This window comes from Miniopterus natalensis, chromosome 4, assembly GCF_054644295.1.
Source record: "Miniopterus natalensis isolate mMinNat1 chromosome 4, mMinNat1.hap1, whole genome shotgun sequence".
NCBI classification, from domain to species: Eukaryota; Metazoa; Chordata; class Mammalia; order Chiroptera; family Miniopteridae; genus Miniopterus; species Miniopterus natalensis.
This window is the reverse complement of record NC_142084.1, coordinates 7,571,771-7,595,713: the sequence shown is the minus strand read 5'-3', so window position 1 is coordinate 7,595,713 and position 23,943 is coordinate 7,571,771. Positions and strand designations below refer to the sequence as shown.

At 41.4% G+C, this 23,943-nt stretch overlaps 1 protein-coding gene across 3 annotated transcripts; it reads left to right on the top strand.

Moving 5' to 3' along the window:
* Window positions 1-3,340: 3,340 nt before the first annotated feature.
* On the top strand, window positions 3,341-23,569 carry ZNF595 (zinc finger protein 595). 3 transcript variants are annotated; one of them, XM_087816224.1, is made up of 5 exons: window positions 3,341-3,409; window positions 4,283-4,370; window positions 7,476-7,602; window positions 8,861-8,956; window positions 21,436-23,569. In XM_087816224.1, exons 2-5 carry the CDS (start codon window positions 4,338-4,340, stop codon window positions 22,998-23,000), a joined length of 1,821 nt encoding a protein of 606 aa, XP_087672350.1. In that variant the 5' UTR covers window positions 3,341-3,409; window positions 4,283-4,337; the 3' UTR covers window positions 23,001-23,569. The 3 variants fall into 3 exon arrangements, with proteins under 3 accessions (XP_087672350.1, XP_087672351.1, XP_016057021.1); XM_087816225.1 differs by having other exon boundaries at window positions 3,372-3,409; window positions 4,315-4,370; XM_016201535.2 differs by lacking the exons at window positions 3,341-3,409; window positions 4,283-4,370; window positions 7,476-7,602; window positions 8,861-8,956 and adding an exon at window positions 9,065-9,671.
* Window positions 23,570-23,943: the final 374 nt, after the last annotated feature.

Below are 23,943 nucleotides of genomic sequence, written 5' to 3'. Positions count from 1 at the left end.
TGAGCCTCGTTGGGTTCATCTTGTTTGGGACTCTCTGCGCTTTCTGGACTTGTATGTCTGTTTCCTTCACCAAGTTAGGGAAGTTTTCTGTCATAGTTGTTCCAAATAGGTTTCTAATTTCTTTTTTCTTAAAATCCTCACCAGAGGATATTTTTCCATTGGTTTTCAGAGAGAGTGGAAGGGAAAGAGAGAGAGAGAGAGAAACATCAATATGAAAGAAATACATCAATTAGTTGTCTCCCACACCCACCCCGACCAGGGCTCGGAACTGAGCCTGCAACCGAGGTACACACCCTTGGTGGGCATCGAATCTGAGACCCTTCAGTCCACAGGCCAATACTCTAACCACTGAGCCAAACTGGCTAGGGTAGGTTTTCAATTTCTTGCTCTCTCTATTCTCCTTCCAGTATTCCCATGATTTGAATATTATTATGCTTGAAGTTGTCCCAGAGACTCCTTACACTATCCTCGGGGTTTTTTGGATTCTTTTTTGTTTTCACTGTTCTGATTTGGTGTTTTTTGCTTCCTTATATTCCAAATTGATAATTTGATTCTTGACTTCACCTACTTTACTGTTGATTACCTGTAAATTATCCTTTATTTCAGTTAGTGTGTCCTTCATTTCTAACTGGTTCTTTTTATGCTGTTGAGGGTCTCACTAAGTTCATTGAGCATCCTTGTAACTAGTGATTTGAACTCTACATCTAGTAGATTGCTTGTCTCCATTTTGTTTAGTTCTTTTTCTAGGGTTTTGTTCTGTTCTTTCATTTGGGCCACGTTTCTTTTTCTCCTCCTTTTGTCAGCCTCCCTGTGTTTGTTTCTATTTATTAGGTAGAGCTGCTATGTCTCCTAGGCTTGGTAGCATTGCCTAGTGCAGTAGGTGTCCTGTAGTGTCCATGACACAGCCTTCCTGATCACCCCAGCTGGGCACTCATGGTGTGTCCCCTTTGCAGACTGTACACCTTCTGTTGTAATTGAGTCTTGATTGCTGTTGGCACGTCAATGGGAGGGATTTACTCAGGTGGTCAGCTGCAAGGACTGGCTTGATAGATATGTATTTATTGTCATTTTATTATTCTCTTCTTCTTCTGACCTCCGACCTCCAACCACCTTGGAGAATCAGCTGTGCAGGGGCCCACCACACATAGCAAGACTAACTTCAACATGGCTCTGGTACCCACTGAGTCCATCCCTTGAGTGTGTCACTTGAGGAAGTGGTTGGGTAATGGTGGGTCAAAGTGGTCAGAAACTATCCACTGGGTGCACTAGCTCTGGGGCCTCCTGGGAGGTGCAGGCCAAGGTCAACCACTGCCTGTGTTCTGCCTGGGGCCACTGGGCAAAAGCTACAAAATAATCTACTTTCTTAAGGTTGATTTGAAGATTAGGACTCCCATCTTCGCAGTTGATGCCTCCTTGAGAAAGAAACATTTCCTTATTTCAAATTCTGACATTTTGAGTTTTGGCCTTTGGAAACGTTGGGCATGCAAACTTTGGGCTGGTAACAACTAGGAAATGTGCTTAAAATTCTGACAGTCCTTGATCTAGCAATTCAGTTCCAAGGAATTTAAACTAAGAAAATAATTTTCAAAGATATAACTACAAGGATATTAATTGTTAGGGTTTTGGACTGGTGATGAGGGGCTGTGCTAGATTTCACAACTGAGAGAAGAGATAAATGCAGAGCAGGAGTTTATTTTACTTTCCCCTAGAAGAGAAAGGGCCAATGCATGCTAATCAATACAAGGGCAAGAAACAAAGGGCCAGCCTGCTCTTTAAAGCAGGCACTGTTGCCAGGCTACAAGGAAGGGAAGGGTTTGGGTTTTCTTGAAGTTGAGCAGATACCAGGGAGGTTGTCTTGACAAGTTATACTTTGTTTGCTTTCCAGGGGATAGTCCTAGGGAGATGTCCTAGGAAGGTCTTATCAGTATTTTCCCCAAGCCTTAGAGCAAAAGGTATGAGGAGTTCAAAAGAGGCTTGTTTGAAGGGGAGAGGAAAGGGAACTTTCTCCTAGAGACTCCTTGGTGTGAATTATCCCTGAGCTGTGAAAACAGCAGGGGAGAGAGAGGGATACAAAACATAGCCTTGAGAGTAGCTTATTTTGTCTTACAGTTTGAACAGAGGGGCTGTTTGAACCAGAGGCGCCAACATTCTTAGGGTTTAATTACCAGGTGCTTCTCATAAATTGTGAAAGGCCACAGCAAAGAAAAAGAAAGGCCTTTTTCTGTCATTACATTAATGGAGCAAAAATTGGAAATAATATAACTAACAATAGGGTCTCAGTTAAATATATTTTAATAAATGAGCTTAGTTTAAATATATTTAACCAAAAAAAAAAAAAAAATAGGTGAAATGGCATGAACTGAAGCCATTAAAAACCCTACTGAGGGACAGTATTTACTGGCAAATTCAAATGTTCAAGGCATATTCTTAAGTGGGGGAAAAGCTAAGATAGTTACAACTTGCAGTATTCCATTGTGTTAAAACCAGAGCAGTGGTATTGGCTGAGAGCTTCATATGTAGTTCAAAGGTCTGTTAAAAGATGTTCACCAAAATGTTAACCACTTATTTCTGTGTGGTGGCATCAAGTGCATTTTTCTTTTACTTAAAAAAAAAAAAAAAAAATCAATCTTTTAAATGGGGCACATGTTCCGTTGGCAAAATTTAAAAAATCTGTGGGCTTCTCAGTGGCTGGCCTGGCCCTCCCCTCCCACCGTGCCTGGGGCGCTTCCCTCCATTCTTACCGTGTGGACTGCAGAGGGCACCCTGCCGACTCTCCCAAACGGGCCCAGGTGTCCCCCCTCCCCCAGCTTCTCCCCATAACACTTGTCTTCTATAAGTCACATAATTACGTCCTTGGCTTACTGTATGCCCCCTGCCCCCTCAGAGAGTTCCCGAGAGCGATGGTGAGTGGGTGATCTTTGCTTTGTCCGTGACGTGCTGTATTTCCCGCTGCCTACAACCGGCTTGGCGCACAGGCACCTCCGTGGGGCGACCGAGGGGACGAGCGTCCGGGCCCGCCGTGGTCTCCCGCCTCGCCATCCTTTACGCGGACGGGGAGCAGCCAGGCGCCACTCGGCGAGCCCGCCTTCCCCCGCCGAGGACCGGGACCCAGGGCTCCGCGGCGCATCGGGGTGGCGCCCGGCCCGGAAGCGGGGTCTGGGAACCCGACGGGCTCCCGCGCGCCCCCTTCGCAGACGGGCTCCGGGAACTACACTTCCCAGCATCCTCAGGTTCTCGCGTGGGCGACATTTCCCAGAGAGATTCCCGCCCCTCCCCGACCTCCGCCGCCGGAGTGGGCGCCTTCCCGGCCGGAGCCCCCGCCGAGTCCTGCCCGGAGGCGGGCGTCGGGCCGGGCGGTTCCGTGGCCTCCCCCCGCGGAGCGCGGCCCCGAGCCCCGAGGCCTGGCGAGGTGAGCGGTGGAGGGTCCGGGGTGCGGGGAGCTCGGCGGCCTTGGGAGGATGCGCGCTCAGGCCGGGAGGTGCGCGCGGGGCCTGCGTGGGCGCGGGGACCCCGGCTCTGCCCGCCTGCCCCCCGCGGGGCGTCCCGCAGACGCGCCCGGAGCGCGCCGGGTCTGGCACTTGGTCCCTGCGGGCCCCGGGCCCTGCCTCTGCCCCGCCGCCTCCGGGCCGGTCCCCGCGCTACCTGCCGGCCCCCGCCGGCCGTCGGCGAGCGCGGGCAAAGGTGTTTCCCCTTTTCCCGCAGCCACTGCCCTCCGGGTGGCAGGCGCACCCCTCGCTTGTCCCCGAGCAGAGAGCTACTGGCTTCCCCCAGGGGCCAAGTCAGGGCTTCGGGGTCTGTGCCCACGCCTCAGATAGCAGCCCCCTCCCGCCACGGGAAAGCTGGCGTTTACCCTTTCCGGAGCAGTTTTCTCTAAATATCTGGAAACTGGTAACTTCACAGGAGCGGGAGGTGGTGGGTGGGAAAAGCTCGTGGTGGAGAAAGGTCGCCGCACCGCGCCGCGGCGGGACCCCGGTGCGCGCTCACCGGCTGCGCGCTCAGTCTCCTGGTCTGTGAAATGGGGGTGCTGGCACTGCCAGCCGCGCTGCGGGACCAGACGATGTGGACGGTGCCCGGCACTCGGGAGCTCGGTGATTTGCTGCTGGCTGATCGAGTCCTCGGGCCTGTTGTCTCTGGGCCAGGGTAGCCCGGCCCTCCCTCTGCCCCAGCCCCTCCTGACTTCCCTCTCTGAGGGCACCTGGAGTCAAACTCGGGTGGCCAGTCTGAGGGATGGAAAGTAGTAGGGGCTTGCTTCTCTCTCCTGGCTCCTATTTTCTGCTCTCAGATCTGCCTTCTGGACACCCTGCCCATCCACAGGGGGAAGAACCCAGAAAGAGGACATGGCCGCTGGACAGAGGGAAGCAAGGTCTCAGGTGAGCTCATTGTGTCTCAGGTCCTAGGGACAAATGGTTTGTTGTTTATTTGGGGGGTTTTTTGGTTTCTGCTTTGCCCCCAACTGAAGTTCTCTCTACCCAATGCAGTCTTCTCCAGGATTTGGAGCCCAAGTCTTTTTCCCTTTGAAGAGTTGGTCCACCGTGGTGGATGGTGGATTCTGAGGTGAATGCTTGCCTCCTCCCCCCAATCCATCTCTAGTGTTTCCTTTTTTCCTAACAGGCGCTCTTTTATTCATTAATTTCAGTTCACTACATGATTACAAATTTGACAGGTCAGATGCCACGCATCTTGTATCACTTGGGGACAAAGCAAAGAAACATAACACTTGGCAGAGTTCCTTTCTGGCCCTGCCTCCTTGCTTCACCCATCCCTCCCTCCCTACCCTTGGCAAGAATGCTTTCCTTTTTCTTTCCACCCGTCAGAATCCTCATGATACCTTCCCCAGGCTTCTTCAATCCATAGTTTTTAGTTTTTCCTTTTAACTTTGGATCATGTGCCTTGCTTCTCTCACTCTTGAAAACTGATCTTGACCTGCTATTATCATCTTTATGTGTGAGAATGAGGGAGGGACCCCATACACTGAGCCAGTGCTTGAGCAAAGGATAGCCATGTTGGAGGGGTCTCTTGACCCCAAGGGCAGAGAGAAGTCTCCTCAGGAAGCAGCAGGGAGGGGTTTGTGGGATATTGGTAGTGGAGAGGCCGTGTATACAGTGGTTAGGAAATGGGGCTTTTGAGCCAGATGGCCAAGTTTGAACCCATATCCTCTGTTGTCATTTATGGGCTTTGGGCAAATACCACCACTTCTCTGTGCCTCAGTTTCCTCACCTGTAAAGTGGGAATAACAGAGTACCTACCTCATAGGTTAGGTGAGCGGGTCACGCTAATTGGTGCGTGGAAGGTGTTTAGATCAGGGCCTGGCACAATACCTGGCTGTCATGGTAGCTGAACAATGTTTTTCTAGGAATAATACCATTATGGCTTGTAGATAGATAATGTTATAAGATGTTCCTAGGACTCAGAAAATACTTGTTCTTTCTTTACTCATCTTCATCTAACAATAACAGGTAATGCTGCTGGGAACGTCCTGGAGGGCTTTACCTTTGTTCTCGCTCTCCCAACAGCGCAGCAGTTATTACCCCCATTTTACATGGGAGGAAACGGCTCAGAGAAGTGGAGTCACCTGAATGCAAACCCAAGTGCGTGTGGCCTAGAAATTCATGCTTGTCACTGTCCAGCCATTGCTCTGGTGATCTGTCAGACCCAGGGCAGACCCAGCCGTGTGTTACCAGGGCTCTTCTGCACTGTGATGTCATCTTTTGGGCACACAAAATTTGGTGGTGGCTGATATTTTGAGGCTACTGCTAGGGCCTCCCATTGCAGATGTGAGCTGCTTTTTCCCAGTTCTTTGCCATTCCATCCCAACAGAACCAAGCTGCTCTCTTGTCCAGAGTCTTCTTCATCCTTAGGTGTGAGTGAATCCTGTACGGCATTCTCTCGAACCTTGCCTGCTGCCCATATGTCAGTACTGCATGGCCCTGTGAGTGAAACTCACTGACAAGATGTTTATGACCAGAGAGAGAATATACTGTGTCAAAAGAAAACTTGAATTGTTTTCCTGCCTTTGTCACTAATAAATCATGTGACCCGGGGCCCGGACTGCCGTGCACTTTGTGTTCCTCACCTCTAACATGAGGACTGAAGTAGGAGATGGCGTACAGTTCTGTACAACTACACTTTTTCTTTCATTGTTCAAATTATTTCATGTGTTTTTCTTCCCTACCAGCTGGGTTTTAAGTTCTTTTGAGGGCACGATTGTTCTTTGTGTTCCCGCATATGCCAACAAGTTGTCTTACTGTACATGTATTGCATGCTCATATTAAAAACTCAGAGAATAAAAAATACATATATAAAGAAGAAATTTTAATCACTCTTACCCCAACAGCTGGAGATAATCACTGTCACCCTTTTGGTATGCATACCTCAGAATAATTTTTTATGTACCTTTATTTATATATGTACATATGTATACACGTACATATGTATGAATGTATGTATTTTACCTTTTTTACTTTTTTATTGTGACAAAAGATACATAGCAAAACTTACCACTTTAACCCTTTCTGAGTGTATAATTCAGTGGCATTAAGTACATTCCCGTTGTGTAACAATCACCACTGTCCATCTCCATTATATGGATTAACTCATTTATTTCTTAACCTATAAGGTAGGCATTGACAGGGAGTGAGGCAGAGAGGTTAAGAATGGCACCTGAATTGGAATTCCATCTCTACCACCGAGCAGCTGTGATATTGTGATTTATATTATAAAATACATATTTCGTCTTGTACCTGTTCCTGGCACATAGCTTTCAAAGTGCTTATAATTCCCTAAGTGATTAGTAATACTTGGGTTTTTTACCTGAAATAAGTTCAAAGCAATAAAGATGAAATAGCTATGTTCTGTTATTCATAACCAGCCCTTTCAATCACACCCGAGTTTATATTAATGAGGTCACTTTAGGGAAGCCCCTTAAGGATTAGGGCTGGTTGCCAGAGAAACCAACCCTGGTGAGAAATTTGGAACTTTCAGCCTTCTACCTGCCCTGCCTGCCTCAGGCTGGAGGTTGAAGCAGTCCTCCGTGTGTAATGAGCTAATCAATCATGCATATGGAATGGCCAGTGATTTAATCCGTCATGCCTTTGTAATGAAGCCTGAAGCCTCCATAAAACCCCCAAAAAACAGGGCTCTGAATGCTTCCTGGTTGGTGAGTGAACATGTGAAGGTTCAAGGAGAGTGGCACATCCAGAGGCTATGGAAGCTCCATGCCCCTTTCCCCAAAGCTTGCCCTGTGCATCTCTTCATTGGCTGTTCCAGTTATATCCTTTTATAATAAACTGGTAATCTAGTAAGTAACTTGTTTTTGTGAGTTCTGTGAGCCACTCTAGCAAATTAACGGAACCCGAGGAGTAGGTAGTGGAAATCTCTGAATGTGGATTTCATGGGAGCCCATCTACCTCCCCACTACCAGGTTCTCCACTCTGTGACGGGTGGTCTGGGTGAGGTAGGATGGCTTGTCTTTACAGATATCAGTGACGTTCAAGGATGTGGCTGTGCTCTTTACGAGGGACGAGTGGAGAAAGCTGCGCCCTTCTCAGAGGAATTTGTATCAGGATGTGATGCTGGAGAACTACAGTAACCTGGTCTCTCTGGGTAAGGAAGTTTTCCCTGTAGACACAGAATTCAGAAATGGGGATAACTCAGCACTTGCTTCTCTGAATAAAAGCCATGGGTCATCAGAAACTTTAGCTGAGTTTTGCCTTAGGATTGCACAAATTGGATCTCCAAAAATAAACTTTAAAAACCTTTCCCCTTTTTATAGGCATTGGATTGCCCCGTGGGTGGCACAGTCTGCACAGTTACACGTTAGAAATTCCCTCCTGATTCAGGCATCATTTCCCCACTGTGATTGTTCTGTGTTTGGTTGCTCACCTCTCAGCAGAGAATGTCCCTCAACCCTCTTCATTGACCTACCACTTGCCTTTCCTAATTCTCTTTTCCAATTCAGAAATTGAGATAACTTAGCACCTGCTTTCCTGGATGAGCACTGTGGGTTGTCTAATAAAGTTTTTCTGAGTTTTGCTGTGAGATTGTGCTTATGGGATCTCTACAAATAAATCTTAAAAACATGATTCCCCCTTATAGGTGTAGAATTGGTCCATGTATGGGAATGGAGGAGGTGGTATTGATAATCACCCCTTTCCTCTATATAATTACACATTAGACGTTTCTTCATGATTCAGACACTGTTTCCTTGCAATAGTTGTTCTGTGGTTTGTTTGCACGTCTCTCAGCAGAGGGCTTTGTTCAGTCTCTGGACCTATCATTTGCCTTTCCTACTTGTCTTTTCAGAGATCAGCAAATGTTTTCTGTAAAAGGCCAGGTAGTAAATTTTTTAGGCTTTGTGGGCCACATGTGGTCTCTCTAACATGCTGCTTTTTTTTCTTTCAACCATTCTTTGTTCAAGGGCCATACATAAACAGTGGTCTAGATTTCGCCTATGACCCATACTTTGCTGACCACTTCGGTTGTTGAAAGGGAGTCAGTCAGTGTTTTCTCATTTTAAATAAGCTACTTGGTACATAATGCTTTCCATAGATACCTGTTTACAAATTTAATTCAGTCAAATTTTATTCTTTTAACATATTCCATCATCTATAGGAAGCCAATAGCACCCTATTAATCAAGGCTGCATATTTATGCTATTTCTCTAAGGTACAACTAATTATTACATAGTTGTGTCCTACAAGTCCCTTTTTCCTCACATACCTCTCACATCATGGGGGCACAACTTGAACATCCCACACAAGCTTTTTGTACCATCTCCTGAGTTTTCCACTCAGATCTGAGATACCTCTGTGTCAAAACAAAGCCAAGTCTTTTTTTTCTTTTTCTTTCTGCCTATTAACAGGACTCCCATTTTCGAAACCAAAAGTGATCTCCCTGTTGCAGCAAGGAGAAGAGCCCTGGAAAGTGGAGGAAGAGAGTCCTGGAGGCTCCTCTCTCGGTGAGTGGGGGGCTGAGGTGTCTGGAATCACTACAGGCAAAGGTCTGGTTAATAAGTGGATGAGTGTCAGGAAAGTTGCTCCAGGGTTCTCTGTCCTCAGGAAGTGGTGGAGAAGGGGACGCTGAGGACCCCACACACGAGCTGCTGCTATTTTTCCCTGGTAATCACAAATGAATCTGTCAGGATCTCTTTTCTTGTTCTTTCCTGTTGTCTCCAGAGGAGGGCAATATTCTCTTGTGTTCATTCAGCAGACATGGTATATTTAAGGAATTGCAACTAGTTCATTTTGACTGAGGCTCGGGTATGTACATGGGGAAAGGAGGAGATGAGGAAGGAAATCATTTTAGAAAATTTGATGGGGGCCCCTCTCTTCCCTTCTGAACCCTACTGCATGCACCTTCATCCAGGCCCTAATTACATCTTGCCTACATTATGCAATAGTCTCCAGAAACTTCCCATGTTCAGTTTTGCCTCACTTTAAATCTATTCCTTGCAATGGTTCCAAAGTAACTTACTAATTTCAGATTACTAATGACTTCATGAGTTATTTTCCATGTGAAAAATTAAAAGATTACATGTAAATAAAGTCCCCTTTCATCCCACCCATTATTCTAGATCCCATTCCAAATGTAACTGTTACCAGCTAAGCTGTGCCCCTAACTTGAGATGTGAATGAAATACTCTGGTAGAGATTGCCGATGGACAGTTGTATAAGGTATACGGGATTGGAACTCAATGAGGTTAGGGAGCAATTGGTACAAAGGAGGCATTTGAAGCCTTGAGCTGACCAAGTGAGGCAACAGAGCAAAGGACAGAATCCCAGGAAATCTCAGCATTTACAAGGTGGATTAAGAGAGAAATGGGAAAGGCAGCTGTGATGGAGGTTGGGGACAGAAGGATGCAGGTCCTGCACTAGTGGGGCTCAAGGTTGAGTGTCTTACAGTTTTCCAAGTACAGGTGTTTATCTCCTTTGTTAAATTTAATCCTGGGTATTTTTTTAATGCAATTATAAATGGGATTTTTTTTTAGTTTCCCTTGTTGATAGTTTGTTATTGGTGTATAAAAATGCAACAAGCCTGGCCGGCGTGGCTCAGTGGTTGAGCATCAACCTATGATCCAGGGGATCGCAGTTCCATTCCCAGTCAGGGTTCATACCCGGGTTTTGGGCTCAGTCCCCAGTGGGGGGCATGCATGAGGCAGCCAAACAATGACTCTCATCATTGGTGTTTCTGTCTCTCTCTCCTCCTTCCTCTCTCTGAAATCAGTAAAGATATATTAAAAAAAAAAAAAAGCAACCAATTTCTGGATATTTATTTTGTATCTTGCTATTTTACTGAATGCATTTATCAGTTCTAGAAAGAAGTTTTTTGGTGGATTCTTTAGGGTTCTCTATATACAGTATCATGTCATCTGCAAATAATGACAGTTTTACTTCTTCCTTTCCAATTTGGATGCCTTTTATGTTTTCTTGTCTGATCACTGTGGCTAGGACTTGTAGTGCTATGTCGAATGAGAGTGGTGGAAGTGGACATCCCTGTCTTGTTCCTGACCTTAAGGGAAATGCTTTTAGTTTCCCTACTGAGTATATTAGCTGTGGGTTTGTCCTATATGGTCTTTATTATGTTGAGATATGTTCCCTCTATTCCCACTTTGCTGAGAGTTTTTATCATAATTGGGTGCTGGATTTTGTCAAATGTTTTTTCTGCATCTGTTGATCATATGATTTTTATTTTTCATTTTGTTTATGTGGTGTATCACATAAATAACTTGTGGATATTGTACCAACTTTGCATCCCAGGAATAAATCCCACTTGATCATGGTGTATCACCTTTTTAATGTGTTGCTGGATTCGATTTGCTAATATTTAGTTGCTGATTATATCATTTATGTTCATCAGGGATATTGAACTATAAATTTCTTTCCTGTTGTGTCTTTATCTGGCTTTGGAATTAGGGTAATGCTGGCTTTGTAAAATGAGCTTGGGAATCTTCCCACTTCTTGAATGTTTTGTAATAGTTTGAGAAGGATAGGTGTTAGTTTTTTCTTGAATGTTTGGTAAAATCACCTGTGAAGCCATATGGTCTAGGTTTTGTTTGTTGGAACTTTTAAAATTAACTGCCTCATTTTTATTTGTTGTAATTGATCTGTTCAGATTTTATGATTCTTTCTGATTTAGTTTCGGAAGATTGTATGTTTCTAGGAATTTATCCATTTCTTCCAGATTGTCCAATTTGTTGGCATATAGTTCATAATATTTTCTTGTAATCCTTTGTATTTCTGTGGTATCAGTTGTTACTTCTCCTTTTTCATTGCTGATTTTATTTATTTGGGTCCTCTTTTTTTCTTGATGAATCTGGATAAAGATTTATCAATCTTGTTTATCTTTTCAAAGAACCAACTCTTGGTTTCATTGATCTTTTGTATTGTCTTTGTAGACTAATTTTTCCCCCCTCTGTGGTCTTTATTATTTCCTTTCTTTACTCACTCTGGGCTTTGTTGGTGGTGTTTTTCCCCCTCTACTTCCTTTAAATGTAAAGTTAGATTGTATTTTCCAGATTTCTCTTGTTTCTTGAGATAGGCCTGTTATGCTATAAATTTTTCTCTTAGGACCGCTTTTGCTGTGTCCCATAGATTTTGAGTTGTGTTCACATTTTCATTTGTCTCAAGGTATCTTTTGATTTCTTCCTTGATCTCATTGTTAACCCATTCATTGTTTAATAACATGGCATTTAGCCTCCATGTGTTTGTGTGTTTTTCAGTTATTTTTTCTTGTAATTGATTTCTAGTTTCATACCATTGGGGTTGGAGAAAATGCTTGATATGATTTCAGTCCTCTTAAATTGATTGAGACTTGTTTTCCCTCCTAACATATAGTCTATCCTAGAAAATGTTACATGTGCATTTGAAAAGAATATGTATTTTGCCACTCTGGGTGACGTGCTCCAAAGATAACAATTAAATCCGTTAAATTAGTGTGTCTTTTAAGGCCACTGTTTCCTTGTTAATTTTTTGTCAGGAAGATCTATCCATTGATGTTAAATCCCTTACTATAACTGTATTACTGTTGATTTCTCTCTTTATGTCCATCCAGATTTGCTTTATGTGTGTGTGTGTGTGTGTGTATGTATGTGTATGTGTATGAAAAAATATATATATATATATATACATATATATATATGTGTATATATATAATTTTAAACATATCTTTATTGATTTCAGAGAGAGGAAAGGAAGGGGGAGAAAGAGAGAGATAGAAACATCAATGATGAGAGAGTCATTGATCCGCTGCCTAGTCCGCCACCCGGGCATGTGCCCTGACCGGGAATCGAGCCCCGATCTCCTGGATCCTGGGTCTATTCTCAACTGCTGAGCCACGCCCAGCCGGGCTGCTTTATATATTTATGTGCTTCTACATTGGGTGCATAAATGTTTACAAGGATTATATCCTCTTGTTGCATTGATTCCTTTATCATTATGTAGTGTCCTCCTTTGTCTCTTACTAGAACCTTTGTTTTAATATCTATTTTCTCTGAAATAAGGCAAAATAGACTTTAAAACAGCTTTTTTTTTCTTTCTTCATTTCTGTTTGCATGAAATATCGTTTTCCATCCTTTCAGTTTTAGTCTGTGTGTATCTTTCTTTCTGAGGTGGGTCTCCTGTAGACAGCATGTATATTGGTCTTGTTTTTTTATCAGTTTGGCTACCCTATGTCTGTTTTGTTTTTTAATTTATCTTTATTGTAGAAAGAATTACAAATGTCCTGTTTTTTTCCTCCTTGACCCCTTCTACCCACCCCCAACCCCCAACCCCCACCCTAGGCCTTCATCATACTATTGTCTGTTACCATGGGTTATACATTTATGCAAAAAAGTTCTTTGGTTAATCTCCCCCACCTCCACCCATCCATCCCCGCATTCCCTCTGAGATTCATCAGTCCGTTCCATGCTTCTGTGTCATTGTATCTATTTTATTCATCAGTTTATTTTGTTCTTTAGATTCCACATGTAAGTGAGATCATGTGCTTTGTCTTCCTCTGACTGGCTTATTTCACTTAGCATAATAGTCTCCAGGTCCATCCATGGTGTGCCAAAGGGTAAGAGATTCTTCTTTACAGCTGCGTAGTATTCCATGGTGTAAATATCCCACTGCTTTTCTATCCACTCATCTACTCATGGGCACTTGGGCTGTTTTCAGATCTTAGCTATTGTAAATTGTGCTGCTATGAACATAGGGGTGCATAAGTTTTTTCTGATAAGTGTTTCCTGTTTCTTAGGATATATTCCTAGAAGTGGGATCACTGGGTCAAAAGGAAGTTCCACTTTTAATATTTTGAGGAACCTCCCTACTGTTTTCCATAGTGGCTGCACTAGTCTGCATTCCCACCAGCAGTGTACCAGGGCTCCCCTTACTCCATATCCTCGCCAACACTTGTCATTTGTTGATTTGTTGATGGTAGCCATTCTGACAGGTGTGAAGTGATACCTCGTTGTGGTTTTAATTTGCATCTCTCTGATGATTAGTGACATTGAGCATTTTTTCATGTGTCTTTTGACCATCTGTATGTTCTCTTTGGAGAAATATCTATTCACATCCTTAGCCCATTTTTTAATTGGGTGTTTGTCTTCCTGTGGTTGAGTTGTATGAGTTCTTTGTACACTTTGGAAATTAGCCCCTTATCAGATGTATCCTTGGCAAATATTTTCTCCCATACTGTGGGGTTCCTTTGTATTTTGAGGATGATTTCTTTTGCTGTGCAGAAGCTTTTTAGTTTGATATAGTCCCATTTGTTTATTTTTTCCTGTTTCTCTTGCCCTAGGAGATGTATTGGTGAAAATTCCACTACAAAAGATGTCTGTGACTTTACTGCCTATGTTTTCTTCTAGGATTTTTATGGTTTCATGACTTACATTTAAGACTTTTATCCATTTTGAATTTATTCTTGTGTATGGAGTAAGTTGGTCATCTAGTTTCATTTTTTTGCATGTACCTGTTCAATTTCTGGGGTGTCTGTTCTGTTCTGTTGATCTATATGTCTGTTGTTGTAACAATATCAGGCTGTTCTGATTATAATGGCTTTGTGGTATAGTTTGATATCTGGTAAAGTGATCCCTCCAATTCTTCTTCTTTCTCAAGATTGCTGCGTCTATTCGGAGTCTTTTTCAGTTCCAAATAAATTTTTGGAATGTTTGTTCTAGTTCTGTGAAATATGCTGTTGTTATTTTAATAGGAATTGCATTGAATCTATAGATTGCTTTTGGTAGTATGGACATTTTAATGATGTTAATTTTTCCAATCCATGAACATGGTATATTTTCCCAATTCTTTATATCTTTTTCTATTTCTTTTTTTAGTGTCCTGTAGTTTTCCGAGTACAGGTCTTTTATATCTTTGGTTAAGTTTATTCCTAAGTATCTTATTTTTTTAGTTGCAGTGGTAGATGAATTGTTTTTTAAGTTTCTCTTTCTGAGAGTTCATTATTGGTGTATAAATATGCTATTGATTTTTGGATGTTAATTTTGTATCCTGCTACCTTGCCGAATTAATTTATTAAATCTAGTAGTTTATTGGTTGAGTCTTTAGGGCTTTCTTTGTACAATACCATGTCATCTGCAAATAATGACAGTTTTACTTCCTCCTTTCCAATTTGGATACCTTTATTTTTCTTCTTTCTGATAGCTGTGGCAAGGACTTCCAGTACTATGTTGAATAAGAGTGGTGAAAGTCGACAACTCTGTCTTGTTCCTGTTTTTAAGGGAAATGGTTTTAGTTTTTGCCCATTGAGTTTGATGTTGACTGTAAGTTTGTTATATATGGTCTTTATTATGTTGAAGTATTATTCCTCTATTCCCACTTTGCTGAGAGTTTTTATGAAAAAGTGGTGTTGGATTTTGTCAAATGCTTTTTCTGCATCTATTGATATGATCATATGATTTTTGTCCTTCATTTTGTTTATGTGATGTATCACATTTATTGATTAGTGAATATTATATCAGCCTTGAATCCCTAGAATAAATCCCACTTGGTCATGGTGTATGATCATTGTAATGTATTTGCTGAATCTGATTTGCTAATATTTTGTTGAGGATTTTAGCATCTGTGTTCATCAGGAATATTGGTCTATAATTCTCTTTCTTTGTAGTGTCCTTATTGGATTTTGGAATTAGGATAACGCTGGTCTCATAAAAAGAGTTTGGGAGTCTTTCCTCCTCTTGAATTTTCTGGAATGGTTTGAGGAGAATAGGTGTTAATTCTTCTTTGAATGTTTGGTAAAACTTGCTTGAAAATCCATCTGGTCCCGTACTCTTTTTTCTGGGAGTTTTTTAAATTACTGCTTCAATTTCATCAGTTGTTATTGGCCTATTCATATTTTCTGATTCTTCCTGATTGAGTTTTGGAAGATTGTCTGTTTCTAGGAATTTGTCCATTTCACCCAGGTTGTCCAGTTTGTTGGCATATAATTGCTTGTAGTATTTTCATACAATTCTTTGTATTTCTCTGGTGTCAGTTGTTCTATCACCACTTTCATTTCTGCTTTTATTTACTTGGGTCCTCTCTCTTTGTTTCTTGGTGAGTCTGGCTAAAGGTTTGTCAATCTTGTTTCTCTTTTCAAAGAACCAGCTCTTTGTTTCATTGATCTTTTGTATTGTTTTTTTTGCCTCTATGTCATTAATTTCTGCTCTGATCTTTATTATTTCCTTCCTTCTACTTCCTCTAGGCTTTTCTTGCTGTTCTCTTTCTAAGTCTTTCAGTTTTAGTGTTAGTTTTTTAGAGCTTTTTCGAGTTTTTGCAGTATGCCTGTAATGCTATGAACTTTCCTCTCAGCACTGCTTTCACATTGTCCCAAAGATTTTGGGTGGTGGTTTGTTCATTTTCATTTGTTTCCAGGAAGTTTTTGATTTCCTCCTTGATCTCATTGGTAACCCATTCATTGTTTAATAACAAGCTATTTAGCCTCCATGTGTGAATATTTTTTTTTCTTTTTTTTATATATCTTTATCGATTTCAGAGAGAGGAAAGGAGAGGGAGAGAGAGATAGAAACACCAATGATGATATCATTGGGGATCGAGCCCTCAACCCGGGCATGTGCCGTGACCGGGAATTGAACCTTGATCTCCTGTATCCTAGGTCGATGCTCAACCGCTGAGCCACGCCCGGCCGTGCCGTGTGTGAATATTTTTAAGGTTTTTTTTTTTTTTATAGTTGTTGATTTCTAGTTTCATGCCACTGTTGTCTGAGAAGGTGATTCATATGATTTCAGTCTTCTTGAACTTACAGAGGCTTTTGTGCCCTAACATGTGATCTATTTTTGAGAATGTTCTATGTGCACTTGAAAAGTATGTATATTCTGCTGCTTTGGGATGAAATGTTCTGTAAATGCCCATTAAATCCATTAGGTCTAGTGTGTCATTTAAGGCCTCTGTTTCCTTGTTGATATTTTGTCTGGATGATGTGTTCATTGATGACAATGGGGTGTTAAAGTTCCCTACTATGATTGTATTGCTGTTGACCTCCCTCTTATAGTCCAGCAAGAATTTTTTTATATATTTAGGTGCTCCTATATTGGGTGCATATATGTTTATAAGGGCTGTATCCTCCTGTTGGGTCAGTCCCTTTAGTATTATGTAGTGACCTTCTTTGGCTCTTATTATGGTCTTTATTTTGAAGTCTGTTTTGTCAGAAATAAGTATTGCTACTCTGGCTTTTTTTGTTTTGTTTCCATTTGCATGGAATATTTTTTTCTATCCCTTCACTTTTAGTCTGTGTAAATCTTTTCCTTTGAGGTGGGTCTCTTGTAGATAGCATATATATGGGGCCTGTTTTCTTATCCATTCAGTTACCCTTTGTCTTTTGATTGTAGTATTTAAGCTGTATACATTTAAGGTTATTATTGATGTATACTTATTTAATGCCATTTTTCCCTTTATTCCTGTGTTCCTTTCTCTCAATATTTCTTCTTCTTAAGTCAGTCCCTTTAGCATTTCTTGCAGTGCTGGTTTGGTGGTACTGAACTACTTTAGCCTTCTTTTGTCTGTGAGGCTCTTTATTTCACCATCTATTTTGAATGGTAGCCTTGCTAGATAGAGCATTTTTAGTTGTAGGTTCTTGCTTTTCATTACTTTGAAAACTTCATGCCATTCCCTTCTGGCCTGAAGTGTTTCTGTTGAGAAATCTGCTGACAACCTTATGGGTGATCCCTTGTAGGTCAGATTGTTTCTGTCTTGCGGCCCTTAAGATTCTCTCTTTGTCCTTGCCATTTGCCATTTTAATTATGATGTGTCTTGGAGTGGGTCTCTTTAGGTTCCTCTTGATTGGTACCCTCTGTGCTTCCTGAACTTGTGTGGCTTTCTCCTTTTCTGTCATTTCTTCCTCCAGATTCTCTATCCCTTGCTAACTTTCCTCCCCCTCTGGCACCCCTATGATGCTGATGTTGTTTTGCTTCATGTTGTCCGAAAGTTCCTTTAAACTGTCCTCATGCTTTTTAAGTATTCTTTCTTTTTGCTGCTCTGATTGAGTGACTTTTTCTACCTTATCTTCTAATTCACTTATTTAATCTTCTGCTTCCTTGAGCCTAATTCCTTCCACCCTATTCTTGATGTCAGATATAGTGTTCTTTATTTCTGCCTGTTTCTTATTCATAGTATCTATATCTCTTTATGCTAATGTAGCTTTTACTAAGTTCTTTGTATTTCCCATTAAGTTTCTCCGTGTTCCCGTTAAGTGTCTTGTGGTTCTCACTAATTTCCTTGAGCATCTTTAGAACCATTACTTTGAACTCTGATAACTTGGTTACCTCCATGTCATCGAGGTCTTTTTCTGGTGATTTTTCCTTTTCTTTAATTTGGAGGTTGTTTCTTTGTCTCCTCATTTTAGTGTCTTTTTGTGTTTGTTGGTGTTTATTAGATATATTTGCTTTCTCCCAGTCTTGTGGGGTGGGCTTTTGTAGTGAATGATACCCAGAGGTGTTTTCCTTATACTTCTCAGCTGTATGCTCTAGTTGTGTCCCTTTTGTGGGTTCTTCAGGCTCTCCTGTTGTGATTGGTTCTAGATTGTTGTTGACTCATTCACGGGAGGACCCTCTTCTCAGGTTGGCTAACTTTGAGGCTCAGCCACAACTACACCATGTGAACTGTTGTATAGGTGCTGACAGGGCAAAACAAAACAACCAAACTGACAGGAAACAAACAGGAATTTACAAAATATCCTGACACAATAAAAACAACCCAAGAGAAAGTAGAATTAGGAAAGCGAAGTGAGAACACAGATTCTAAGGCCAAAGAGAGAGGGAGAAGAGACTATTACTGCTAATAGTAATATAAAATAAAATAAAAGATAAAAAATAGAGAAGCTTCTGGGAGATAAAAGGGGCAAAGTAAAGATTCCGAAAGACTGGTGAGTAAAAAGATAAGGGTAGAGAGTAGGAATAGAAAAGTGGTTAAAGAAAAACAAACAAAAAGGAAGACAATGAAAGGGGGAAAAAAGTTATGCCAATGGACAAGAAGAGAGAGAAAGGTAAAGCAAGAATAGGGAAGGAAGCCAATAAGAGCTATGGAGGAAACAATAGAGAAAAGCAATAAACAATGGTTATAATAATATCCCAGCAATAAAGCAGAGAACATCAAGAAAATCTTGATAATAGAACAACAACAAAAAGCAAAGCAAGACAAAACAAATCCAAAACAAAAATTAAATAAATTAAAATTTTTTCTTCTTAGAAAATTCCTCTCCCTTCTCTTTTCTTAAAAAAAAGCCAAAAAAAGCCAAGGAGGTTCATCTGGGCAGCTTATGTTGTATGAAGCTCACTGTTTTGTATGCTGATTTCAGGTCTCCTGGGAGGTACTTTTGTGTCAGCCAATGTCAGGAGCTGCCTAGGTTCGGCTCCCAGTGTCCTTATGTAGCTGGTTGGTCTGAGACTCTCTGTGGACCACCTCCACCTGTCAGCTATTTTGCCTCCCCCTTGTGGTTGCCTGGCCTTACTCTAGTGTCTTCCAAAGATAGGCTTTAGGGTGCAGGCCAGCTAGTGTAGCTCGGGCTATTGATTGCGTCCCTTATTTAGATTTCTTTGTCAGTCATTCACTGTGGGGAAGTTAATCTCTGCTTCAAAGCCAACTTCTCAGTTTCTATGATACCCTTCAATTCTAGTTCCCCATGCAGTGACTGGCCTGCTGCAGGTTCAAATTGAATTCAGTCTGTTGCCTTTTCTGTATGGGCAGTTTCAGAGGCCTGGGCTCAGTGGGATTGATCCAAAGAGTCTCCAGTGCGCACATTGCCTGCCCAACCCCCAGAAGGGGTTTTAAGCATTTCCTCCAGTTCCCAAACAATAGTCCCTGAGAGTCTTACTCTTGTAATGTCCTCCTATGAGTTGTTCTTCCTTCCCTCCTTGGACTATGCCCAGCTGGGGGTACCTGGGGCTTCAGTGAGCTGAACCAGCCCCTTTCCTGTTGGGGGTGGTGTTCCTAGCCTACAGGAGAAGTAGGCATGCTCTGCCCTTCCTTTCTCAGTTCTGGTTGGCTGATCTCACAGGGCATTCAGTTCAAACTCCACAATGTAGTTACAAATCCCAGCTTTTCTGGTCTGTCTCCCCAGTGTAAGCCAGGAAGGTGGATACCATGAGATGCTGACCAGTAATCAAAAACATATAAAGAAACAGGCAGAAAAGCTGCTTAGCAAGGATCTGGCACCCTTGCTCCTTGGATCCAAGCAGGAGGGGTTACAAAATCAGCCCCACGCAGGTCTCCTGCCCAGCTGATCCCAGTAAAGCTAGGGTAGCTCCTTGTATGCTATCCCAGCCCTTTTCAGAGCAGGTCCAAAATCCCCAGTCTGCCCCACTGGCAGCTCCTGTCCTTCTCTCTGGTGGTGGGAGGGCTGTGTACCCCTTCCCTGAACCACACAGTTCGAATGCTTTCTGGGGCTCTGTACAATGCCTTACAGGAAAGCAGAGGGCCCCTTTAGGTTGCTACTGGGTGCAGCGCACAGGCCCCTTTCTATTTGGAAGCCACATACTACGGGACAGCCTTTCCTGGGGTCAGCACCCGGGAGAATATGGACACATTCATATGAAAGTGGATGTCGGATAGGAATCTCAAATACAATGAGATGCAAAGGAGCCCTTTAACTGGTTACCTCTAGCCCAGGAGAAAATATCAAACTGTGCACCACCATTTCTCTGGCAAAGTTTAATATTCAATGAATTGTGTTCTTACCCAATTTTAATATTTATTGAAATCAATTTTGCTCTGTACCACTTTTTTTTACCTTTTTATATTTATCCCTATTGTATCTTTGACTCTTTTTTACTTTGCTTGCTCAGTCTCTCATGTTTGATGTATGAACAGGGCTGCCTTCCTAACTTGCAACTTTTGGTTTCATGTCTACTTGTGACCCCTATGTAGCTTAATTCAATAATACCTTCCTGTTTGAAGTTGCCGTCAAACCCTCCCATCACCCATGTAATGTACTGATCTATAAGGCAACTTCTACAAGTATTTGAATCATGTTTGTATGTGAAACTTACATTTTAATAATTGAGAATATTTGACATTTTTCAAATTAGGAATATATAAGTAATCAAGAAAGATCAAAATATCTTGTATATAATTCACATGCCATCGAAAGATCTAGATGTTAGTAGGGTATGTTAATCTGATTGTAAAGAACACTTATGGGGAAAAAGGAAAATAACATATTTAGATATATATATAATGTTTTTTAAAACACTATGGTAGGTTCTTTTATAAGGAGAATGGACTATGGGAACTTGAGAGTCAAGAAAAGAGAAAGAGTTTATTTTTTATTTTTAATTTTTATTTTTTTAATATATCTTTACTGATTTCAGAGAGAGGAAAGGAGAGGGATAAAGAGAGATAGAAACATCAATGATGAGAGAGTCATTGATTGAGCCCGCAACCCGGGCATGTGCCCTGACCGGGAATCGAACCCCGATAGCCTGGATCCTAGGTCGATGGTCAACCCCTGAGCCATGCCCGGCCGGGCAGAAGGAGTTTATTTTTGAACTGAATCTAAAGGGTACAGAGGAATTTTGTACCCTGGCATGAGGGAAAGGAAGGAAAACTTTCCAGGTTAGGAATGATTATACAAAGAAGAGAAATTTCATGAAGATAATTTAGGAGTCTATTGTAGACTTTGGATTCTGATCCTAGACTGCCCTTCCTAATTCATACTCTCCTTTTCTCCATTCTTCATTCACCAATTCTCCTGGTCACTCTTACATTCACCCTCTTTTAAATGTGTTTGTTTTGTTACTTTTTTTCTACCCTAATACTTCAACTCTCATTGATTATTTCTCTACACTGCTTCAATCTCCTAAAATTTTCCTCTTACCATTTTTTAGGCAGATACCAAGACCTTATTTAAGTATCATCAATATTTAGTCATTCTGTACATTTTGTCTCTGTAACCAAAAGCTCTATCACATGAAACATCTTCAGGTTTTTCTTTGTGTTTTTTCTCCCCCTCCAGGATGGAAGAGCAGTCATAAAACCACAAAGTCAACTCAAACGCAAGATTGTTTATTTCAGGAGCTGATAATGAAAAGATCCAAAAGGAATGAACCCTGGGTCTTCAAATCAGAAAAACCCTGCATATATGAAGACAGATTAGAGAAAAAGCAGAAGAAAAAGGAAAGTGTTCAGATACTTTCAGTCACCCACAAAAGTATTCCTACTATAGAAAGAAGACATAAAAGCACTGAATTTGGCCAAAACTTTAGCCCAAAGTCAGTCCTTATTAGGAAGCAGATGGTTCCCAGAGAAGAAACACCACCAAAATGTGAAGTACAAGGAAACAGCTTCAAACAGAATTTAAATTTACTTAATCAACCAAAAATCAACACAGCAGAGAAACGCTATAAATGTAGTATATGTGAGAAAACCTTTATTAACACTTCATCCCTTCGTAAACATGAGAAAAACCATAGTGGAGAGAAATTATTTAAATGTAAAGAATGTTCAAAAGCCTTTAACCAAAGTTCAGCTCTTATTCAACATCAAATAACACATACTGGAGAGAAACCCTATGTATGTAAAGAATGTGGGAAAGCCTTTACTCTTAGTACATCCCTTTATAAACATCTAAGAACACATACTGTGGAGAAATCCTACAGATGTAAAGAATGTGGTAAATCTTTCAGTCGAAGGTCAGGCCTTTTTATACATCAAAAAATACATGCTAGAGAAAACCCCTATAAATATAATCCAGGTAGGAAATCATCTAGTTGCAGCACATCCCTTTCTGGGTGTCAGAGAATTCATTCCAGAAAGAAGTCCTACTTATGTAATGAATGTGGTAACACCTTTAAGTCTAGCTCATCCCTTCGTTATCATCAGAGAATTCACACAGGAGAGAAACCTTTTAAATGTAGTGAATGCGGGAGAGCCTTTAGTCAGAGTGCATCTCTTATTCAACATGAAAGAATTCACACTGGAGAAAAGCCCTATAGATGTAATGAATGTGGAAAAGGCTTCACTTCTATTTCACGACTTAATAGACACCGAATAATTCATACTGGTGAGAAGTTTTATAATTGTAATGAATGTGGTAAAGCCTTAAGTTCCCACTCAACACTTATTATTCATGAAAGAATTCATACTGGAGAGAAACCGTGTAAATGTAAAGTGTGTGGGAAAGCCTTTAGACAAAGCTCAGCTCTCATTCAACATCAGAGAATGCATACTGGAGAAAGACCCTATAAATGTAATGAGTGTGGGAAAACCTTCAGGTGTAATTCATCTCTTAGTAATCATCAAAGAATTCATACTGGAGAAAAACCATATCGATGTGAGGAATGTGGGATATCTTTTGGCCAAAGTTCGGCTCTTATTCAACATCGGAGGATTCATACAGGAGAGAAACCCTTTAAATGTAATACATGTGGGAAGACTTTTAGACAAAGCTCATCGCGTATCGCCCATCAGAGAATTCATACTGGAGAGAAGCCTTATGAATGTAGTACATGTGGGAAACTTTTCAACCACAGGTCATCTCTTACTAATCATTATAAAATTCATATTGAGGAGAGCCCCTAGAAAGTAAATTTGCATGTATGAAAGCCTTAAACCAAAGCTTATCAGAATACATGAGTGATGGAATAAATGTATTGGATACATAAAAACTTTTATAATTTAGTTGTCAGATATTAAATTCCAAGGATAAATCTTGACTATGTAATAGATAATGAAAATGGAAAGTGTTCACTTCTGTAGACACTTTAAAATAACCTGAAATGAATTCAGAACAGGAGACACTGGGCATTTGTCAAATAGAAGAATTGTTTTATCTCTACAGCAGTGTACACTAGGTACCAAATGTGGTTGTCAGCAACATCTGTGCCAGGAGTGGGGTGTGTGCACTGGGTTTCTCATTTTAAAAAACTATAAACGTAATACTTTCAAAAAGAACATTTTAATAGCATATAAAAGATGTGATCAAAGACATTATACACTTTCAGGGGGAAGGACCAAATAAAGTATAAAATGAACTGTAAACTACCTCTCAGTTTCTGAGGCTTGTCCTTCTCCTGACCTGATGTCAAACTTTGTGCATGATTTCATTTCAAAATAGAAATAAAAGTCTGCTGTCTTTGTTCTTCTAGTAATTGCTGTGAGTTGGGGATTTTCTACCCAATTTGTAATTTTGTTTTTTGTTCTTGTTAGTCTTCACCTGAGGATATTTTTTCCACTGCTTTCTTTAGAGTGGACGGGAGAGAAGGAGGAGGGAAGAGAGAGAGAAACATCAATGTGAGAGAGACAATCTGTTCTCAGAATTTTAAAAAACGTTTATTGATTTCTAGAGGGAGAGGGATAGGAACATTGATGAAAGAGAAACATCATCACTTGGCTGCCTCCTGCACACCCCCTACTAGGGATCTAGTCTGAAACCTGGGCATGTTCCCTGACTGGGAATCTAACCATGGCCTCCAGGTTCATGGGTTGATGCTCAACCATTGAGCCACATCGGCTGGGCTGGTCT

What these genes read in the sequence shown, in the direction of transcription:
- ZNF595 (XM_087816224.1), top strand. Translation starts at nt 4,338, where the DNA reads ATGGCCGCTGGACAGAGGGAAGCAAGGTCTCAG. An exon ending in AGAGGGAAGCAAGGTCTCAG is followed by an intron (nt 4,371 to 7,475) that starts GTGAGCTCATTG and finishes TTGTCTTTACAG; the next exon opens with ATATCAGTGACGTTCAAGGA. An exon ending in CAGTAACCTGGTCTCTCTGG is followed by an intron (nt 7,603 to 8,860) that starts GTAAGGAAGTTT and finishes GCCTATTAACAG; the next exon opens with GACTCCCATTTTCGAAACCA.